General features: G+C 40.7%; 1 protein-coding gene across 1 annotated transcript in view; it reads right to left on the bottom strand.

Annotated features, from left to right (window-relative positions):
- Window positions 1-1,201: 1,201 nt before the first annotated feature.
- Window positions 1,202-21,437, bottom strand: part of ZC3H12B (zinc finger CCCH-type containing 12B) — a 581,279-nt gene continuing 561,043 nt past the window's right edge. The window contains exons 5-9 of the mRNA XM_053580125.1: window positions 12,934-13,698; window positions 7,154-7,293; window positions 5,455-5,689; window positions 4,124-4,230; window positions 1,202-2,639 (exon numbers count right to left, since the gene is read on the bottom strand). Coding sequence (XP_053436100.1) covers window positions 1,219-2,639; window positions 4,124-4,230; window positions 5,455-5,689; window positions 7,154-7,293; window positions 12,934-13,544 — 2,514 coding nt within the window. The 5' untranslated portion in view covers window positions 13,545-13,698 and the 3' untranslated portion in view covers window positions 1,202-1,218. The remainder of the gene's footprint in view (window positions 2,640-4,123; window positions 4,231-5,454; window positions 5,690-7,153; window positions 7,294-12,933; window positions 13,699-21,437) is intronic.

Below are 21,437 nucleotides of genomic sequence, written 5' to 3'. Positions count from 1 at the left end.
CAGCAAGAGAAAGTGGATCACATGGCTATACACTGTCCTCCATTACATTTCATTCTGTGATGTTGAATACTGCATAGGTCAGAAGTCCAAAGATAATCCAAAAGTTTCTTCTTGAGTGAAGCTTTCGTAGTCACCATTTAATGTCACATGGATTTTGCCACCTCTCCAGGGTTAAGGGAAGTAAACTGCTTGATCCTGGTCAGACTCTTCTGAGCTTGTCTAGCATACATGTACTATACTTGGAACTTGAACTTAACCATCAGCTCCTCTGCGGCAGAAGGCTTCAACCTGATCCCTAATTTGCTAAGGTGAAGAGACTTGGAAACTAAGAACTGTTAATAAATGTTGGCAAGTAAAAAGTACAAAGGAAATAGAGTTGGTTTGCTCTGGTGACTAAGCAGTGTTCAAATATTGACATGTAATTTCGCTCTCAAAGTGAGTTGAAACTATGAAATATGACATAAAATAAAGTTATGTTCATGAACTATACAACTACAGACTAAGGACTATATCAAGCCTACCTTCTCATTGCCACTATATAAAAGGTTATACAGAGATACACATCTCAAACCAAATATATACATTCATACATGCAATATAATTGCTAATATGTCTGAAATATAGCTCTAAGAAGCTTCAATGTAACCCTATAGCTTGCTTAATAAAGATATAGAATGTTCAGATATCCATGCAATGAAGTATGCATTTACTTTTAAATATATTTAAATATTCTTATTTTAAAAACCTAAAGGATTAATTCAACATACAATCTGATTCTGATACTTTTGCTTTCTAAATTGGATATATTATCCACACTTTGTGATACAGAATGTGTGACTAAAAACGCTGGTATTAGAATCCCTTAGGGTTTCTTGCATTTAGACCTCTCCCCCTAGGTTTTGTCTTCCGTTACCTGCATGGTGCAGTGCAAAAGGTTGTGGGACTTGGAGTCAGAGGACTTGGGTGTGTGTCTTGACTTGGTCATTTGCTAGCAGTGTGACCTTGGTAAGTCACTTAATCTCACTGTGTTTCAGCTTCCTTCTCTATAAAATAGGATTAAGTAAGACCTAACTCACAGGGTTGTTATGCACTTAAATGATGTAAACACTCTTTAACTTGTAAAGTGCAACACAAATTATTGGTTATGATAATCATAGTATTAGTGTATTATTAGTACCAATATTTATATTTTTATAAAAGAATAAGTCTTATATCATGTCAACGTGCAGCCCTAAGCTTAGCAACAATCAAGGCTGCCAGTTGCTGGGCATCTGCTGTGTGGGGATTCTTCTCCATCACTGCAAGGACAATATTAGAAGGGAAAATATTGCAGAGGTTCTTGTAAGTCTGATACTGGTGCTCTGGCATCATATGCTCCCTAGAATCATTGCACATTCCAAACCAAGGATTCCTCCAAAGCTGCTCCATCTTTTCAGGCATGCTCCTTACCATGACTGGCTCATAACATGGTTGCATGAGGCTGTTACTCAATGGGTAGGAGTGGTAGCCATAGGAGTCAGTTGCACAGGGCAGTGGGTCCCAGCTGGCATGCTGTTCTCGACACAGAGGAGGTCGTCTTTGCCTCATGGGGTTGTTCTCATAGAGGCGTGAGTCAGAAATGCTATCCATCCGAGTCATCACCAGGGCACGGCCTGGCTGGGGGGTTGCCCCAGGATGGACATTGGGAGGCATTGGGTAGTCTCCAGGACAACTGGAACGTGCTCCGGTTCCTGGGTGCTGGGCATGCAGAGCTAAGTGGGAGACTGACTGTTTGTGGGGAGCTTGTTTAGAATCCTCTGGGCCATAGCTCTGCACTTGTGTTAAGGCTTCATGGTAACCATGAGGAAAAGGCTGAAGACGGTTCTGAGATGCTGAGCGGTGCAGCTTCAAACTGCCTTCAGGATGGGCATCAGCTACAGCCAAATATAAGTTGTTGTAGGAGGAATAGTTGTCATTTCTGGTATGGCTCATTCGGCTGTCAGGACAGAGGTTGGGATTCCGGGTATACAACCCCCGGTCTGCTTCAGCCATGTAGTACTCTCGATTATGCATGCTGTTGATGTTTAGTTTGGAGAAGTCACCTAACATTGAATAGTAGCCATGGTTTCCCATAGATTCAAACTTTGGATATTGCTCAGCATAGCTAATAGGGTTCCCATGGCTGTTGGTAACCAGGATGGGAGGGTACTGCATACTGGCCAGGTGCTCTAATGAGGCCTTCTGGTGGGGGAAATGGGAGGATCCTGGCACTGGGCTGCTGGCTGATCGGGTGTTGAGTGCACCCACTGCATGGCTTTTGGAAGGTGGGATTGTGGGGACACTTAGGGCAGTCACAAGCGAAGGGACAGAGCTGGCCTCAGGCTTACGGGCAATGGGCAGCCATTCCTCAGGCTCCACAGCCACAGACCGGATGCTGGGATCTGATTGGTGCTTGGGAGCCACACATTTGACCTCTGAGGTTATCTCACCTTTGGCATTAGACATCCCTGTGCCACACTTGGCTAGGGTGCCTTCACTCATGGTTTTCACTGTGGACAGTTTGGCACTGATGCGGAGCTCATCAGCCACTGAACGTTGGGGTTGGTTGGCCCGCTCTGGATGGTAGTATTTGCATTTGTGGCCATAGGTACATTTTTTGCCTGAAAAATAATGCCTGGGTGTAAGAGTCTGTCTCATAATGGTGTAACCTGTGCCAGAAACTGTCATAGCAATCTGGTCACTCAGGTTAGGGTTTTACTGTTTGGGGTTAAGGCAGAAAATTAATTGTCCACAAGGATGAAAGACAGACAACACCCAGGAGGCACCACACACTGTGAGGGGAGAAGGAGGAAGTAGAAACCTGGGGAGGAAATGCAGAGTAAAGGCTAAGAGCTGAGCAATTGACCTGGTTTAACTTTTTTAATCTGCATGCTGAGGCAGTGTGGAGTAACAGAAGGCAGCATGGTGCAGCGCAAAGAGTATATGTTTCCAGGCCAGTCAGACCTGAGTTTCATTTTCCAGCTATGTCCCTTAGTAGCTATGTGATCTTGATAGTTTACTTTGTTTTCTGAGCCTCATTTTCCTTTTCTGTAAACAAGGTACATAATCATGCCAATATTATAGGATCATTGTAAAGATTAAATGAAATAATGAACATGAAGGTACTCTATGATTTAAATGTTGAGGATAAAAACCAAAATACCCCATAAAAACAAAGGATTATCCAAAAAGTGAAAACATCCAAAGTTAGCCTCAGACCAAGCAGCCCATGTTGCACTGTTAGGCTCACAAACTTTTTAGCAGAGGGACTTGGGTAAGAGCACCAAAATACTCTAGAAAACTGTATTTACAAAAAAATACAAAAAAAGAAAGTGAAGTTTGGGTGCAAACTGGAAAGTACAAATTAGAAGAAAAGGGTAGTATTAGTTGACAGAGGGTTTAGTCACCTATCTTAAGACACATGTTCTTAGGGCCAAACCCAGTTTGGCATTGCCCTTTCTGTTTCCATAGGCCATGTAGGTTTCTGCATTTCTCTGCTCCCAGCAACATTATTCAAGACTTAGGCAGCTAGAGCACATTCAGTTTTTGTTCTTGTTGTTAGTTTTGTTTTTGTTTGAGACAGAGTTTCACTCTGTTGCCCTGGGTAGAGTGTCATGGCATCATCTTAGTAAACAGCAACCTCAAACTTTTGGGCTCAAGTGATCCACTTGCTTCAGGCTCCCCAATAGGTAAGACTACAGGTGCCTGCCATAGCACTTGACTAGTTTTTCTATTTTTAGTAGAGATGGGGTCTCATTCTTGCTCAGTCTGGTCTCGAACTCCTAAGCCCAAATGATCCACCTGCCTCAGCCTCCTAGAGAGCTAGGATTACAGGTGTGAGTCACTGTGCCCAGCCAGCACATGCATTATTTTCACAAGTGACAACTAATCTTCCCTTCTATTCTAGTTACCTTTTCCTCATGCAATTGCTAAGATGTTTCTTTAAACATGTAACCAAGAGAACATGAAGACGCAAACTTGAACTCACAGAAAGTGGACAAGTCAGATTTCCCACTGAAAGGGAAACCTGGAAGAGAAAATAATATTAAGAGTCCTTTATGTTTCTCTTAGTACAGAACTCGGTTCTCTGTATATAGGTACTCACCATAAGGACATGGTTGTTTCTTATGCTCAGGAACAACAGGTCTCTTTCTTAAGAAATTTTCAAGGCTTGGGCCATGGCGTCCTAAAGGATCATCTGGAGGCATAAATCTGAAAGCAAGCAAGCAAGGGGCGAATGTTTTCCCTTCTGTCTCAACTACCCCTTTACCAGGAGTTCACACCTTTGTTACCTCTCGCTTGTACTGTTGTCACAGTGTTCTAATGGTCCTTCCTGCCTTAAGTCTATCTTCTCTTAATCTGACAGTTCTTCCCTTGGTTCCTGCTTGATCACATAGAAAGGATGATTTTCTTTCTTTCTTTTTTTTTTTTTTTTTGAGACAGAGTCTCACTATGTCTCCCTGGGTACAGTGACGTGGAGTCACAGCTCACAGCAACCTCAAGCTCTTGGGCTTAAACAATTCTCTTGCTTCAGCTTCCCAAATAGCTTGGACCGCAGGATCCTACCACAACGCCCAGCTATTTTTTGGTTGGAGTTGTCATTGTTGTTTGGCAGGCCCAGGCTGAATTTGAACCCTCCAGTTCCAGTGTATGTGGCTGGCACCCTAACTGCTGAGCTACAGGCACCAAGCTGATGATTTTCTTTGTACATCATTCTTATGTGAACTACATGTTGCAGGCATACTAGTATACCTGCTGGTTCTCCCAACGTGCTACCACTGTCACACCTTCATAGCTTTATTCATGATGTTTCCTTCACCTGTCATGAATAGCAGGCCCCATTCCTGTGTCGTAAACTTCATTTCAAATGCCATCTCCGTTTGGAGGCCTTTTCTTATTGCTTCATACAGACAAAGCAGTTTTTATTTTTGACAAAGAGTTTCACTCTGCTGCCCAGGATAGAGTGCCATGGTGTCAGCCCATCTCACAGCAACCTCAAACTCCTGAGTTCAAGTGATCCTTCTGCCTCAGCCTCCCAAGTAACTGGGACTACAGGCTCCTGCCACAATGCCCAGTTAATTTTTCTATTTTTAATAGGGACAGGGTCTTGCTCTTGCTCAGACTGGTCTCAAACTCCTGAGTTCAAGCAATCTACCTACCTTGGCCTCCCAGAGTGCTAGGATAATAGGTGTGAGCCACTGCAAGCAGCCAAGACAAAGCAATTTAAAGAAAAACCTTTAATTGTAGCACTTATCACAACACATTGTGGTTGTCTCCTCTTCTCCACTGTACCTTGTACTTCATGAGGTTAAGTCCTATCTTTTATCTCCATGGCAACCAGCACAATGTATGGTACACAGTAAGTATTCAGTAAATGTTTATTGAAATCTGTTCCTACTCATAACTAGGATATAGGCCTACTGGAAAGATACGCACTTGTCATTCACAAAAGAATACATCAGCAACCGCTCCTCAATAAACTTCTTCCATTCTGGCTTTTCAACTTGAAGGTCTCGATAGTTATCATTAGATACAATGATGCCATCAGAATCAAAAGCCAGTTTCACTATGAACCGATCATCATAGCAGACAACTCTCCTGCCCTGGACTCTTCGAGATGGCGTGAAGACAAGAATCTTTTCTTTCTCCAGTTTACGTAGAATATCTTGATCTGTCAAAATATGATTATATGTCGTGAAGCAGAAATCATCTTTGAAAATTTACAGCATTACCCCAATATTATAAATACAAAGGTTGTTACTAGATCAAGATATTATTTGTCTTTAGAGGGAAAGTAGACTCTTGTCTACTTTATGTGACTTTATATGACTTTAGGCATGTTACTTTTCCCTTCAAACTTCAGGAGTTTTTTTGTTTTTGTTTTTATAAAATGAAGGAACTGGATTCAATGACATCTAAGTTTTAAAAATTTCCATGAATAGTGAGAAGTAACACTGATATTCTAGCATTCTTGATGCTTGTTTTGTCCTTTGGCCAAAGCACCAGCTTTCTGGCTGTTAAAGAAAACAGCCAGAGGATGTGTCAACTGAGGATTTGTCTGTCAGGAGAATAAAGCATCACTTCTAGGGACTTAGATTTTTGGCTTCTGCCTGGAGATAGCACAAAACTAAGGTGAAATGTCAAGCTATAGCATCTGAGTATTGACCACCTTCCCTTTTGGTCTCCTAATTGCTAGGGGAGAAAACTTGCTGGCTGGGCTTGATCTGGGCCAGGCTCTTTTCTCAGAATGAGGCTCATCAGTCTGTTCAGCAGATGGCAAATATCTCCACACACAGCTCAGCCAGCTAGTCATTGAATTTTCTCATTAAGCCCATTAGTAAAAAGCTGATAACTCAGAGGACTGAGGTCTATATATGCTTTCAAATGCTGTAAACAGCACATATTTCAGATACTGTTGTAAGTCAATATAATGACCCTACTTCCATTAGTACTGCATCTTGTGAACCTTAGACCCTTTTGGTTTCATGGGTCATTTCCTCCATAAAGAAATATTAAAAATTTTATTCTAAATTTATACAACTGCAATGGTGTAAAGCCAAGTATAATCCAGCTAGATACGTCATTATATATTCACCATTATTATATTCTATTTTTCTTCTGATATGAAAATAAAGACATTTCTATGGGATTTTACAATTATCTTCAGCTCTCAATGCTGGACATACTATGCCTCATGGATAAGTTGGCTCTGACTGCCATGGAACTTCTCTCTATTTCACCCCCTGGTTTGCAAACCCTCCAGTCACTTTTCTGGTGCAGAATGAGATCCATTGTCTACCATGATGTCTTTAGTCTCTTGAAAATTCAGTCATATTCATAACTGGATTCATCTACCTTTAATGTGAAGCCTACAGTCAAATAATAAAGCACTCCTTTTTTCCAACTATTTGCTATATCCGTTACTGAATTTAAGTGTTCTCCATTTAACTGTCACAAGCTGCAAAACAATGATGGCTGTATTTGGATCACTTTATCAAAAATACGTGTAAGAAAAAACTGTTTATATATACTTAACAACTTAGAAAAATAATTATCTAAATTGAGACAATTACCCCCAAACTATCTTTCTCGCTTCGCATCTAGATGAGAAGAAAGGTCTTATTTTAGGTAATACCTGTAATTGGTGCATCAGGGCGGGATTGCTCCTTTCTCCATGCAGGCACAAATACAGTAATATCTTTATGCCCTTTATCTAGAAACCAATCCACAGCAAGTTGTATTCCTCTGCATGAGAATTCTTCTTTATTCCCATGACTTTAGGGACATATAAAATAAGAAGAAAGAAAATTGATAACAAATAGCAAAGAAATACCCCGAATAGGCTTTTTCTTAGGATAAGGTATTAACAGCAAACATTGTCTTTCTTGATGATGCCAATGGATGTATTCTTTTCAAAAAAGCAAATCAAATTCTTTTTTATTAAATTGTTATAAATATTGTCATTATTATTATAAACTTTATTCAGGGGCCAGGTGTGTTGGCTCATACCTGTAATCCTAGCACTCTGGGAAGCCAAAGCAGCGGGATCACTTGAGCTCACAAGTTTGAAAACAGCCTAAACAAGAGCGAGAACCCTTCTCTAAAAATAGTTGGGCTTTGTAAAAAAATAGCCAGGCACTGTGCCTGTAGTCCCAGCTACTCAGGAGGCTGAGGCAAGAGGATTCCTTGATCCCAGGAGTTTGAGTTTGCTATGAACTATGATGCCATGACACTCTACCGAGGGCAACAAACTGAGACACTGTCTCAAAAATAAATAAATAAAAAGTAAATTTTATTCAAGGCCACAAATGGTTAATAAAAACTCAATTTACTGCATAACTGAGGCTAACTCCTAGTTCCATTTCTCTCCACTTTTTCTGTTTCTACTACCACCTTCTTTTGAAAGAGTCATATATTCTCAACAGATGAAAAAAGAAGGGTTACCAGAAGTTTACGTAAAGTTTATATTGAAGATTAATTGGACATGAGTCTTAAGCACATACATGGTAAGCTTAAAAAATTACATTGACAGAAAAACAAAAACACACACACACATAAAATGCTCACTGAAAATACTTCTCTCTGGCAGCACCCGTAGCTCTGTGGGTAGGATGCTGACCCCATATGCCTAGGGTGGTGGGTTCAAACCTGGCCCTGGCTAAACTGCAACAACAACAACAAAATAGCTGGGTGTTGTGGTGGGTGCCTGTAGTCCCAGCTACTTGGGAGGCTGAAGCAAGAGAATCACCTAAGCCCAAGAGGTGGAGGTTGCTGTGAGCTGTATGACTTCATGGCACTCTACCAAAGGCAATAAAGTAAGATTCTATCTCTACAAAAAAAAAAAAAAGAAAGAAAGAAAGAAAGAAAAGAAAATACTTCTCTCATATGTCCATTTAATTACATTTAATGTTACCATTCTTGAGGCTCACTGAAAATATTTATTAAATGCCTTTGTTAACATTTTCAAGCATATGCTAATCATGTTTAAAAGTCTCCAGTGAGTGCCATAAAGCAATTATACTACTCTACTGAAATAGTTGAAAGTGAAAGGTTTAAACAATAAACCAAATATCCAGAGAGGAGGCCTCAGAGGATATATTCAGGCCAGATTTATTGAAAGGGGAGGATGACCTGCCCAGGCAGTGGAAAGATGGTGTCTGCAGTGGCAGGCAGTCAGAGACCCCTTTTGTTTATTTTTTATTTATTTATTATTTTTTTTGTTGTTGTTGCAGTTTGGCTGGGCCTGGGTTTGAACCCTCAACTCTCAGTATATAGGGCTGGTGCTCTACTCACTGAGCCACAGGCACCGCCCTAGAGACTACCCATGGATGGTGGACACATTCCACAGCTTGTCTTAGGGCGGAACGTCTCAGGGAGTAGGCTAGCCAGATTCTTTGTGTCTTTTTTTTTTTTTCTGTAGAGACAGAGTCTCACTTTATGGCCCTCGGTAGAGTGCCGTGGCCTCACACAGCTCACAGCAACCTCCAACTCATGGGCTTAAGTGATTCTCTTGCCTCAGCCTCCCGAGTAGCTGGGACTACAGGCGCCCACCACAACGCCCGGCTATTTTTTTTTTTTTTGGTTTTGCAGTTTGGCCGGGGCCGGGTTTGAACCCGCCACCCTCGGTATATGGGGCCGGCACCTTACCGACTGAGCCACAGGTGCCGCCCGATTCTTTGTGTCTTTGTCTTAGGAGGAGAGAAGGAGGAGGAAGAGAGGGAAAATGGTTTGTGAGTGGCTGTACTAGACCCCTCAACAGAAAGCACTTAAGAAACAAAAGGAAAAAATACATTTAATTGCCAGTATGTTCCAAAGTAGCCTGAAGAGTTAGGTATCACTGATTGTTTCTAAAAAGTTGAACAAGGGGAAAATTGGTCAAGGCCACAGTACTTAAAAGGTTAATATTGGATGAATCTAGCATGAAACTGGCAGGAAGGAAGATGTTCAGTTGTGATTTTTTCCACTGTTAAGGTGCTGGTAAGTATAAAGAATAACAGAACTTGGGGAACATCATCAGAATTGCCATTAGAAGGGGGATTTGGAGGAAGGTGATACTGAAGTGTGATCTTTTCCCAAACATAGTCTGAGTCCAGAAATAAATACAAGAGTAATATTTGTTGTTGGATATCCCAACTTTGTATTGAGAGAGGATACCCGAGAAGGGTGAGGTCTAGAAGAACAGATCTTCTCAAGGAGACCACAAGGATACACATGCAGCGTCCTCTCCACGGTGACTCAGCTCTTGGGAATTTTTAACTTCCTGAAACTTGGAAATTTCCAAGTTCTGTGAAATCCTGTAGTTCTGTGGGGGCAGGAATAGCATCTCCCGCTTGATTCAAACTGGCCAATGAGAAGGCTACCTGTGGGGTGGAACTTTTTGACTGTCAATAAAAAGGGAAAGACCAGGGCAGTCGGGGAGCGCTGACAATTGGAATTCTTCTATGCCGTAAGCTCCCGGCTGGTGAATAAAGCCCTTCCTCTTATAAACGTGGTGTTTGGGTGTTCTTTCTCTCCGTTGGGCCTTGTCTTCCTGCAACAGTATTTTATACTGCCAAATTCTTTGTTTAAAAATATTTTTCATCATTACAAAAGAAATAATGTACTTATAGTATAAAATGTGGAATGTATATAAAATATAAGGAAAAAATCCCAAATACAACTGATTTTCTAATATCCAGAGATAAAATCATTACCATTCTGATGCATTTATATTCTGATATAAATTTCTTTTTTTTTTTTTGTAGAGACAGAGTCTCACCTTATCGCCCTCCGTAGAGTGCTGTGGCGTCACATAGCTCACAGCAACCTCCAAATCCTTGGGCTTAGGCGATTCTCTTGACTCAGCCTCCCAAGTAGCTGGGACTACAGGCGCCCGCCACAACGCCTGGCTATTTTTTTGTTGCAGTTTGGCCGGGGCTGGGTTTGAACCCACCACCCTCGGCACATGGGGCTGGCGCCCTACCCGCTGAACCACAGGTGCCGCCCCTGAGCCACAGTTCTTAACACACTGAAAATTACATTAAGAAAAATGCAATATATGTGTAGTATCCCATTACAACATATTAAATTTATGCCACTGAGACATCCATGAAGCATACAAAATTCCCAATAAGAATCAGAAAGCACTTTTTCACCATTTATGCAGGTGGCAATGAAGAACAATACACCGGCCCAGTATCAAAGTCTAGAGCCCAGCAAATAGTTAAGGAATGCACAAATTAAGAAAAGTAACGCTGATAAGTGACCTGTTTTTGCCCAAAGGACTTGCAAGTCACAGAGTATGCTGGTAACACTCGTTTTGTCCTATAAATTGACTTAGAAACATTATGATCCATGTTCCCAAGCCAAATTCTCCATAGCAGATGGGTCACTGGCCTTTCCCTCTGCATTTTTTTTTTAAGTAGCGCTAACATGTTTAGGCTCCTCCCAGACTTAACAAGGAATGTGGTTGCATTTACATTATAAAGTCTTAATTTCTCTGAAATTGACTTTTCCTTCCAAAGGAGACAGCACTCAGAATGAATGTACCCTTTAGGATTTTAGGTTATACCAGAATGTGAATCACAGGTACACTACTACTGCAAATGCTAAGGCCACCAATGGCAAACAAAGCATTACGATTTTAATGCAGGCTCATCCAAAATGCTGAGAAACATGTTAACGTAGTTTGTTTAAGAAATAACAATCTCATGATAAAGTTATAGCTAACTAATGGGAAAAACAAACCAAATTCAGATTAGATGGCAATAACAAATTTATACGCAAACAATAGCACTGAATTTTGACCTTGTGAAATGTGATTGCAGAATAAATAGTACTCATCAGTAACTTATCAAACTTACAGATAAGTAATTTGCCGTCAAAAACAAGGGAATAATAATTTAAAACTTGACAGAATAAGGCTTTTTAATTTTGTTCTTATTGCTTACAGTCTACAGATTCTAGTAAGTCCATCAAGCAATGATGGACTCAATAGAAAAGTCTCCCGATCACTGGGAATTTTTAAGCCAAGGCTGGATGCCAATTCATTTGGGAAATAGAAGAAAGGATCCCTAAGGCTCTCTGATATAAAATAAAATCAATTATATGAGAAAGTATGAAATGGAGTGTGAAGGCACTATAGGTACTATATTAGCTCCCATTACTGCTGTAACAAATTACCATATATTTAATGGCTTAAAATAACAGCAATTTATTTTCCTACAAATTCAAGAGGTCAGAAAAATCAAGGTTTTGGCAAGGCTATGTTCCTTCTGCAAGCTTAAAGGGAGAATCTTTCCCTTTGGCTTATGTCCCCTTTCCTACATTACCCCAGATTCTTGTTTCTTCCATCACATCTCTTTCTACTGTGATTTTTTGGGGTCTACCCTGATAACCCAGGGTATCTCTCCCATCTCAAGATCCTTAACTTAATCACACCTGCAAAGTGCCTTTTTCTTTTCTTTTCTTTTCTTTCTTTTTTTTTTTTTTTTGGGAGACAGAGTCTCAGTTTGTCACCCTTGGTAGAGTGTCATGGCATCACAGCTCACAGTAACCTCAAATTGTTGCACTTAAGTGATTCTCTTGCCTCAGCCTTTTGTTGTTGTTATAGTTGTTACATTGTTGTTGCAGTTTAGATGGGGCTGGATTTGAACCTGCCAGCCCCGGTGTATGTGGCCGGCGCCCTAACCACTGAGCAACGGGAGCCAAGCCAGCAAAGTGCCTTTTTCCATGTAAGATAATGTATTTATAAGTTCTAGAGATTAGGATGTGGACGTATTTGGTGGGCTATAATTTAGGCTATTACAGATATTATAGCTCAGAAATAGTCACTGGGATCTGAAAAATCAAGAAGGATTTTGTGGAAATGGTCTATCTTGATGGGTATGAAGATGAGAAGGAGATCACTTCTAGGTTGGGAAATGACATAAACACAGGTAGTGGGGTTGTAGAAAGCAACATAATTTACACAGAGACCATTAAAGGGACTGGTAAATGCAATAAGCATGAAGATATGCAATCAAATGGGAGGAGAGGAAGGCCAGATCACAATGAGCCTTAAAGCCAGGGAAAGGGATACAAAGTTGGTAGAATTGCAATTGGGAGTTGTTGAAAGTTCCTAACTAGGCCCCCCAAGTGACATTATCAAAACAGCATTTTCAGGATGATTAGTCTTGCTAAGTTGGAGTGGGACAGCAGACTCCAACATGAACAAAGCTGACACAACACTTACATCTAAGACTTCAGAGCACTTAAAAACAAATTGGTAGCAATTTCAAAGGAGAGTGAAAAGGCAAGGGAAGAATCATTTTATCTGTCTACATACACAAGCCACATACAACAATCAAGGATCTCTTACAGTGCTTGTAAAGGAAGACAATTCCTATAATCTCAGGGCAGTTTTTTAAAAAGAGAGAAAACATATACCAGGCTTACCTCATTGCCACATTACTTCCATCAATGACAACTGGCCTCAAATTGTCACTGTTATCTATGTCTTCTTCAAGAGACAATTCAGGGCTTGCAATCTCTCTGAAGTTGGGACCACGAGGCACTAACAGACTTAAGTTGATCTGCCCTTCTGAATCACCTTTGTTACCAAGTCTGACAAGCTCTGCCAGCACATCATTAATAAGTGATTCTGGGCCTAGCTTGTTTAGCACTGATTGAATCTGTTCCTCTGCATAGCCCAGCTTTAGTGCAAATTCCATTTTGGCTTGGTATTCCTTCTCTAAGTCGAGCTTACCATCCTGTAAAATGCTGCTCTGGGAGAAGCTTGCACGATCCAGGCAGGGTGATCGACACAGCTGACGATGTGGCTTGCTGGGAATCTCCTTTTTCTTCAACTGACTATCCTCAGGTTGGCTCCTTTTGTTGTTTTTATCACTGCTCTTGAGGATTATTTGTTCAGGGTCACTGTCAGAGCTCATCCACTCTTCAGAATCAGCATTGCCTTGCTCTGTGCTGTCCTGCTTCTGCTGCTGCTTTTCTTCCTTGGAGGCACTCTTCTCCATTTTTGGTGTCTCCACTGCAGCTGTAGCCGTCATTCCGTTCAGTGAGTAGTCTGAGGTCTAATCAGGTATTTTTCCTTTTTATCCTGATTTGAATCCACATACAGTGGCATTCCTTTTTGAAAAAATGTCGTAGCAATGGTGGAAGAGTTTGCCTGTTTGGTTTGGTGTGTTCAGATGTTAACAATCCCTATGAATAAACACACACACCACAGTCATGTTTATTAAACATCTGGAAAATAATTTTAGAATACAAAGATTTCTTCCTAAGAAACTATGGGTTCTCTGGCATTTGATTTTTCTGCTTATAATGATTTAGGCTCACATTAGAAATATAGAGTACCTAATTCTCTAATAATTTTAGACATAAAATTTCAGTGGTGGCAATAATGCTATAATTCCTCTCCCACAAAAAAAAAGAGGTAAAGTTTTCTGCTTATCACAGCTTTGAGAAAGAGAAACATTGTATTTGAATAATATATATTCAAATATATAGATATAGATATATCTTCTTGGAAGGACTTTCTTTTTCCTTTCTGACAAGGAAATGTTTCCAGATCTCACACCAGGTCCTTCTTTATAAGGCTGAAATCCACTCCTGAAGAATACATCCTCTCTAACATTACTTGTTGCCTAATATCAGGAACCCCATCAACTAGAGAGACAACCATTAAATTTGCTTTCAGATAATTAAAGTAGGCTGTAAGGGTAATAGAGAAGTGTGTTCCAGATAAGGAAAGAGGTGTGTATATACTCTTGAATGTATCTTTAGCCTATTTTATTTATTGTAATTGATAAACAAAAGGAGAAAATCAACTCAACTTGCATGAGAAACCAGAACATATTTAAAATAATATTCTTTACAGAAGAGAATTAGGAACAATTTTATTTTAACCCCCCCTCCCCTCACCTACTTTGTCTGTCCTGGCAGGTTTCAGGTTCTAATCAGGCCACAGTGTTTTCTTCTTTTTGATCCTTAGTTTCCTCATGTGTAAAATGAGGATAGTAATAGCTACCTCACAGGATAATTGTAAGGATTACATAAAGTGTATAAGACAAGTGCTTAGAAAAGTTAACAGTGCAGACTAGGTTCCCTATATAAAGGTAGGAATAGACACCAACATGAGTTTGGGTGTTTTTTTTTATTTCAAATTAATATTAGGGTACATTGTTTTCATTCTAAGGTAAAGTTAAAGTTGTAGTTGAGCCTTTCATCCAGGGGTCACGATGAACACCCTTACATTGTGTTTTTTCTCTTATATAAAATAGAGAACAGACAGTGAGGAAAGGCTATAGACCTCTGAGCACTGATCAGCTCTTCAGATCAGCATTCTCCCTGATCTAAAGCCGGGCTATCTATGTGACCAGTGTACCAGGAATTTCCAGTTATACCTCAATACTATTTCTATAAGTGAGAAGAAAAGCCAGCAATAGTTTGAAGGCTGTCATGGACAATTGCATGCTTACTTTAGGAGTCACATTTGGAAATACAGTCACACAGAAGTGACATCCCAGAACTGATATTTTGGCAGCATATACTGACTTGTTTAATCATTGTGACTTTAACATTTTCCCTTAATAAATTAGCCAACACATAGAAAGCCATTTCACTCCCACGTCTCCATTAATCTTTGTTATTCAAATTTTAAAGTTCATTTCCTTTGTAAGTTCTACATTTACTATCTTACTTATGTTTTATTCACTTGTAAATAATTTCCACTGTACACAGGACATTGAAATGTTTCCCCTTGCATTTATTCAAATCTTCTAAATCACTTAACACCAACTGTTTATAAAACTAAATGTGTATTTGTTTGGCAAATAAATGGTACTTGTAAAAGACAAGTTTAACTGCTTTTAACTTAGTGAACCATAGAATGGTTTTCTCATTGTCTACTATCTAATATTTAGTTCCATACAAATTGACATCGGTGTGAACACTCTTGCTATGTACAGTAGCAAATTTAAAATCAGGGAGAATCTCATAAATATGAGAAACCGTCACTGAGATTACCACTTATTATTGCAAAAATTTCCTACTCAATAACTTAAAGTAGAAGAAAAATAAATAACTTAGTAAAAATAAACTTTGATTTACCTTTTAAAGACTTAAGAAGATTTTAAGAAAAATGTTAGTTGTCTGTCCTAAAACCTGTGTAAGTGGGTAGTTGTCATCATATGTTTATATTGTGTGTGTGTTTTGTTTTGTTTCAGAATGTGAAAGTCTTGAGATAAGGTATGTCTTTTCTTTTTTCTTTCTTTCTTTTCTTTTTTTTTTTTTTTGGTAGAGACAGTCTCACTTTGTTGCCCTCAGTAGAGTGCTATGGCATTACAGCTCACAGCAACCTCCAACTCCTGAGTTTAGGAGATTATCTTGCCTCAGCCTTCTGAGTAGCTGTGACTACAGGTGCCTGCCACAATGCCTGGATATTTTTTTGTTGCAGTTTGGCTGGGGCCAGGTTTGAACCCACCACCCTTGGTATATGGGGCCAGCACCCTACCCACTGAGCTACAGATGCTGCCCAACATATGTCTTTTCATTCAAAAGGAATGTCTTTTCATTCAAAAAACAGTCCCTGAGCTCTAGACATTGTGCTAAGCCCCAGGGGTTAGGAAGAGAAACTAGAACTGAGCCATTTCTCAAAGAACTTGCAAACTAGTAAAATATTGGCTAGAAGTATCCATAGGAAGTACTGAAATGTGGTTATATAGAGGGTGAGCACCTCAATTACAGTTTAAGCCAGGATACTTTTGAGAATGAAGGGAGTATTTACTATTGATTATGTCAACAAAATTGGCATAAACTGAGGCTGTTTCAGGAAAACCTGGATGTATGGTTGGTCACCCAATTTACTTGCAAATTTCCATTGACATAAAGAGGAAGGAATGTTCAACTCAGTCAGGAAAGTAGCTTGTGGGGGTAGTAGTTAAAGAGATTAGGAAATAATTATTTAAGGAAATATTATATGAAATAATTTGCTGACTCATAAATTTAATTTATTCATTTAAAATTATTTACTTAGTGACACTTATGTATAAGACTACATGTTAGAGGCTGGGGATATAAAAACACAAAAGAATCCTGATCTCAAGGACCTTATAATAATGGTGGTAGGGAAGAAAACAGACAATAATCAAATAACTGCACAATTCATAGTTGCAAAATGTGGCTAACTGATTAAGTGTTAAAAGGGATGGGGAGCTATGAGTTGAACCTTAGAAGTATGGGTTAAACTGTCCCATATAAGCCATGCAAGGCAAGTCTGTAATGGGTTAAAAATGGCTTTTGCTAACACAAAGGCAAAAGGAGAACTGGGTTCCCCCTGAGACATACACAGTGCCTATTTGTTTGTAAGTAAAAATCCGGAACAGTTTCTCTGATGTCAAGCCCAGGTGGTCAGAGACTAACAATATCTGCTGCTGGAGATATGGGCCAGAGGTTGACAGGTTTAAAAACATTGTCTTTGGAGCCTAAAAGTCTCTGCCCTGTGGAGAAACAAAGTCATTACTCCATTATGAGGCAAACTAAGTGTGTGCTTGAGGGATTTTATTTCCCTTTCTTCTCCAGGAGTTCTTTGTGATTTTTATTTAGATATCTTTCTCAAGAGTTGACACAAGTCTGAGCAGGAAAGATTGTGCTGATTTGTAGATTTGGTGTCTTCCCACAAGTTAAGTTTGCATAGAAAGAGTTAGAAATCATAGATTAAGTGCATATGTGACCACCAGTGTATATAAGGTGGTCAAGAATAAAGATCCTATGCTACACGTCATCCGATGTGGTATAGTCTGTTTCTTATTTACCCTTAATAATTGCAGAAGTGAGCTTGCACCTGTGGCAAAGCTGCTGTTCTCTTGCCTCTCTGGTCACACAACAAGAAGGAGGAGTAAAAATGTGCTGGGCAGGGAAGTGTTTTAAAAATTATGAGTATATGGAGATTAATATGATATAATGCCTTAGTCAACACTACACACTTAATATTACTGGTAAGGAGTGATAAATGAAAGCACTGAAGATGGCTCAAAGAAAATTGTCACTTTTGCCCAAAAAGGAAGGGAATTGTGGAGAAGAGTTTTAAAGATGATGTTCTAGCTACTACTTATGACAGGTGTTGAAAAAGTTGTTATCTGGGGAAGCACCTGTGGCTCAGTGAGAAGGGTAGCAGCCCCATATATCAAGGGTGGCAAACCCGGCAAACCAAACTGCAACAAAAAAAATAGCTGGGCGTTGTGGCAGACACCTGTAGTCCCAGCTACTCAGGAGGCTGAGGCAAGAGAATCACCTAAGCCCAAGAGCTGGAGGTTGCTGTGAGCTGTGATGTCACAGCACTCTACCCAGGGTGACAAAGTGAGACTCTGTCTCTAAAAAAAAAAAGAAAAAGAAAGAAAGAAAAAAAAGAAAAGAGTTGTTATCTTTCTTTGTTACTGATTGAAAAAAAATAAATGAATGCATTAAAGACTGACATACTTTGAAAACTCAGATAAAATTATAGGATGGGGAGGGGGAAGGGCAAGATGGCCGACTGAAAGCAGCTTCTGAGAGAGGCTCCTGTCCAAAAGGAAAGATAATGTCCAGAAACAGCCCAATTAAGCTGAAGACTTGGGAGCCCAGTGAGAGAGAGATGATAACTGCAGGTCATCTCTTCTAAGGCAAGCTGCGACTCCAAGAAACCAAGCTTCAGGTACAAAATTCATCTGGAAGGAGAAGAGTCTGTCCCCTCCCCCAAGAAAGCTGTGGTTTTTCTTTGTTTTTCTGCCTCCTTTCTTTTCTCTCTTTGTTTGCTCCTGTGGGTTTTCTATGGACAAGCGGTGAACTGTGGACCTCTTGCCTCACCCCATGGGTGAATGCTGTGGGAAGTGGGAACTACTTCCTTAGAGGTACCTTGCCATGACTCTGAATAATCTCTTGCTAGGCATAAATATTGAACTAAGATCTTCCCTACCATTCTGAACTTCCAGTATGCCCTTTCCCCCTTACCCCATGAACCAGAGGCCTAACCCCTGCTGAGACTAAGGGAGGAGGTTCTTGAGCAGTGCCCCCCTCCCTGCCTGCCAAACCAAGCACCCCCCCAGCAAGAGACTCTGGGGGCCATGCCGAGCCCCCCACAGCAGCATCTCCACTGGCAGCCACACGGCCTCGAACCCCGCACCCTGTGTCCACCCGGGCCTCTATATGAGTGGCGCCACAACCCGTGACCTGAAACTTGTGGCTGCCCGGACCTCTGTACGAGTGGCACCATGACCTGCACCTGCCTGGATGCCGCAACCCACACCCCATGCCCACCAGGACCTCCATACAAACTATGCCGCACCCTGCGACCCATGACCTGTGCCCCACACCCGCCTGGACTTCTGTACAAATGGCACCATGACCTGTGACCTGCGACCTGCACCCGCCAGGCCTCCACATACCCTGACCAGGAACTCCGGGAGCCGTACAACCGTGCATCCTCCCTCACGAACCCTCCCTGCCTCCACACTGGCCCACTCATCTGGCCAGGAACTCTGGTAGTCACGCACAATCCTGAGCCCTCCCTGCCTCTGTGCAGAGCCCAACTCCTGGCCAGAGACAGCTGAAGGCTTGGGCTCTCTGTGCCAAAGTCACCAGGCACCAGGCACTCACAGAACCGTGTGCACCACCGCCTGCACTGTTGCTGGATCTGGGTGTGCCACACTCTGGAGCTGCTCCCACAACAAGAACTCCCTGGCTGGGGCAGCCCTGGAGGAGCTACACAGGGTCACTCCCTACAAAGATTCAGCAACAATAGAGTGATCCCGGTGGGGTCTAATCTTGGAGAGACACCACCCCAACTCTGAGGATGGCCAGAGGCAACAGTGAAAAACAATAATGGGGCAGAATCAATGGAAAAACCAAAGCAATATGAATAATCAGAGTAGATCAACTACCCCAAGGAACAATGGGGCAGACACAGCACAAGATCCCATGCACAAACAAATAGCTGAGATGTCAGAAATCAAATTCAGAATCTGGATAGCAAATAAGATCGAATTAGAATTCCAAGCAGTAACCCAAAAGATGTCTCAAGAATTCAACGAATTCAAAGACCAAATGAACAAAGATTTTGACACATTGAGACAAGAAGTTGCAGCCCTCAAATATCTCAGAAACACAGTACAATCCCTCAGTAACAGATTGGAGCAAGCAGAAGAAAGGATTTCTGACATTGAAGACAAAGCTTTTGAATGCTCTCAAACTCTCCAAAAGGAAGAGAAATGGAGGGCAAAAACAGATCACTCTCTCAGAGAGCTCTGGGATAATTTGAAGAAAATCAATATTCGTCTTATAGGGATCCCCGAAAGTGACAAAGTGGCTTCACAAGGCACAGAGTCTCTTCTTCATGAGATTATGAAATACAACTTTCCAGACATGCCAAGAGATTCTGAAATTCAGATAGCAGACAGTTTCATAACTCCCGCATGACTCAACCTGAATAAAACATCCCCCAGACACATTATAACAAATTTCACTAAAGTTAATATGAAGGAGAAAATTTTGAAAGCAGCCAGATAAAATAAAACCATAACCTACAAGGGGAAGAATATTAGAATAACTGCAGATCTCTCTGCTGAAACCTTTCAAGGTAGAAGAGGATGGTTATTGATTTTTTTTCTTTTTTTTTTATTAAATCATAACTGTATACATTGATATGATCATGGGGCATCATACACTCACTTCATAAACCATTTGACAGATTTTTATCACAGTGGTTAACATAGCCTTTCCGGCGTTATCTCAGTTACTGTGCCAAAACATTTACATTCTACATTTACCAAGTTTCGCAAATACCCCTGTAATATGCACCACAGGTGTGATCCCACCGATCCCCCTCCCTCTACCCACCACCCCCCCCTTTCCCACTTCTCCCTATTGTTAAGTTGTAGCTGGGTTATAGCTTTCATGTGAGAGTCCCAAATTAGTTTCATAGTAGGGCTGTGTACATTGGGTACTTTTTCTTCCATTCTTGAGATACTTTACTAAGAAGAATATGTTCCAGCTCCATCCATGTAAACATGAAAGAGGTAAAGTCTCCATCTTTCTTTAAGGCTGCATAGTATTCCATGGTATACATATACCACAATTTATTAATCCATTCGTGGATCGATGGGCACTTGGGCTTTTTCCATGACTTAGCTATTATGAATTGGGCTGCAATAAACATTCTGGTACAAATATCTTTGTTATGTTGTGATTTTTGGTCTTCTGGGTATATGCCCAGCAGAGGAATTACAGGATTGAATGGCAGATCTATTTTTAGATCTCTGAGTGTTCTCCATATATCTTTCCAAAATGAATGTATTAATTTGCATTCCCACCAGTAGTGCAGAAGTGTTCCCTTTTCTCCACATCCACGCCAACATCTCTGGTCTTGAGATTTTGTGATATAGGCTAGTCTCACTGGAGTTAGATGATATCTCAAACATGAAACTATAAAAATACTAGAGGAGAATGCAGGGAAAACCCTTGAAGAAATTGGTCTGGGTGAGTATTTCATGAGGAGAACCCCCCGGGCAATTGAAGCAGCTTCAAAAATACACTACTGGGACTTGATCAAACTAAAAAGCTTCTGCACAGCTAAGAACACAGTAAGCAAAGCAAGCAGACAGCACTCAGAATGGGAGAAGATATTTGCAGGGTATATCTCTGACAAAGGTTTAATAACCAGAATCCACAGAGAACTCAAACGCATCAGCAAGAAAAAAACAAGGGATCCCATCGCAGGCTGGGCAAGGGATTTGAAGAGAAACTTCTCTGAAGAAGACAGGCGCAAGGCCTTCAGACATATCAAAAAATGCTCATCATCTTTAATCATCAGAGAAATGGTTATTGATTTTTAATCTCCCAAAACAAAATAACTTTCAAACCCAGATCCTGTACCCAGCTAAACTGAGTTTCATTTATGATGGATAAAT

This window comes from Nycticebus coucang, chromosome X (assembly GCF_027406575.1).
Source record: "Nycticebus coucang isolate mNycCou1 chromosome X, mNycCou1.pri, whole genome shotgun sequence".
Taxonomy (NCBI): Eukaryota; Metazoa; Chordata; class Mammalia; order Primates; family Lorisidae; genus Nycticebus; species Nycticebus coucang.
This window is presented reverse-complemented; position numbering and strand designations above follow the sequence as displayed.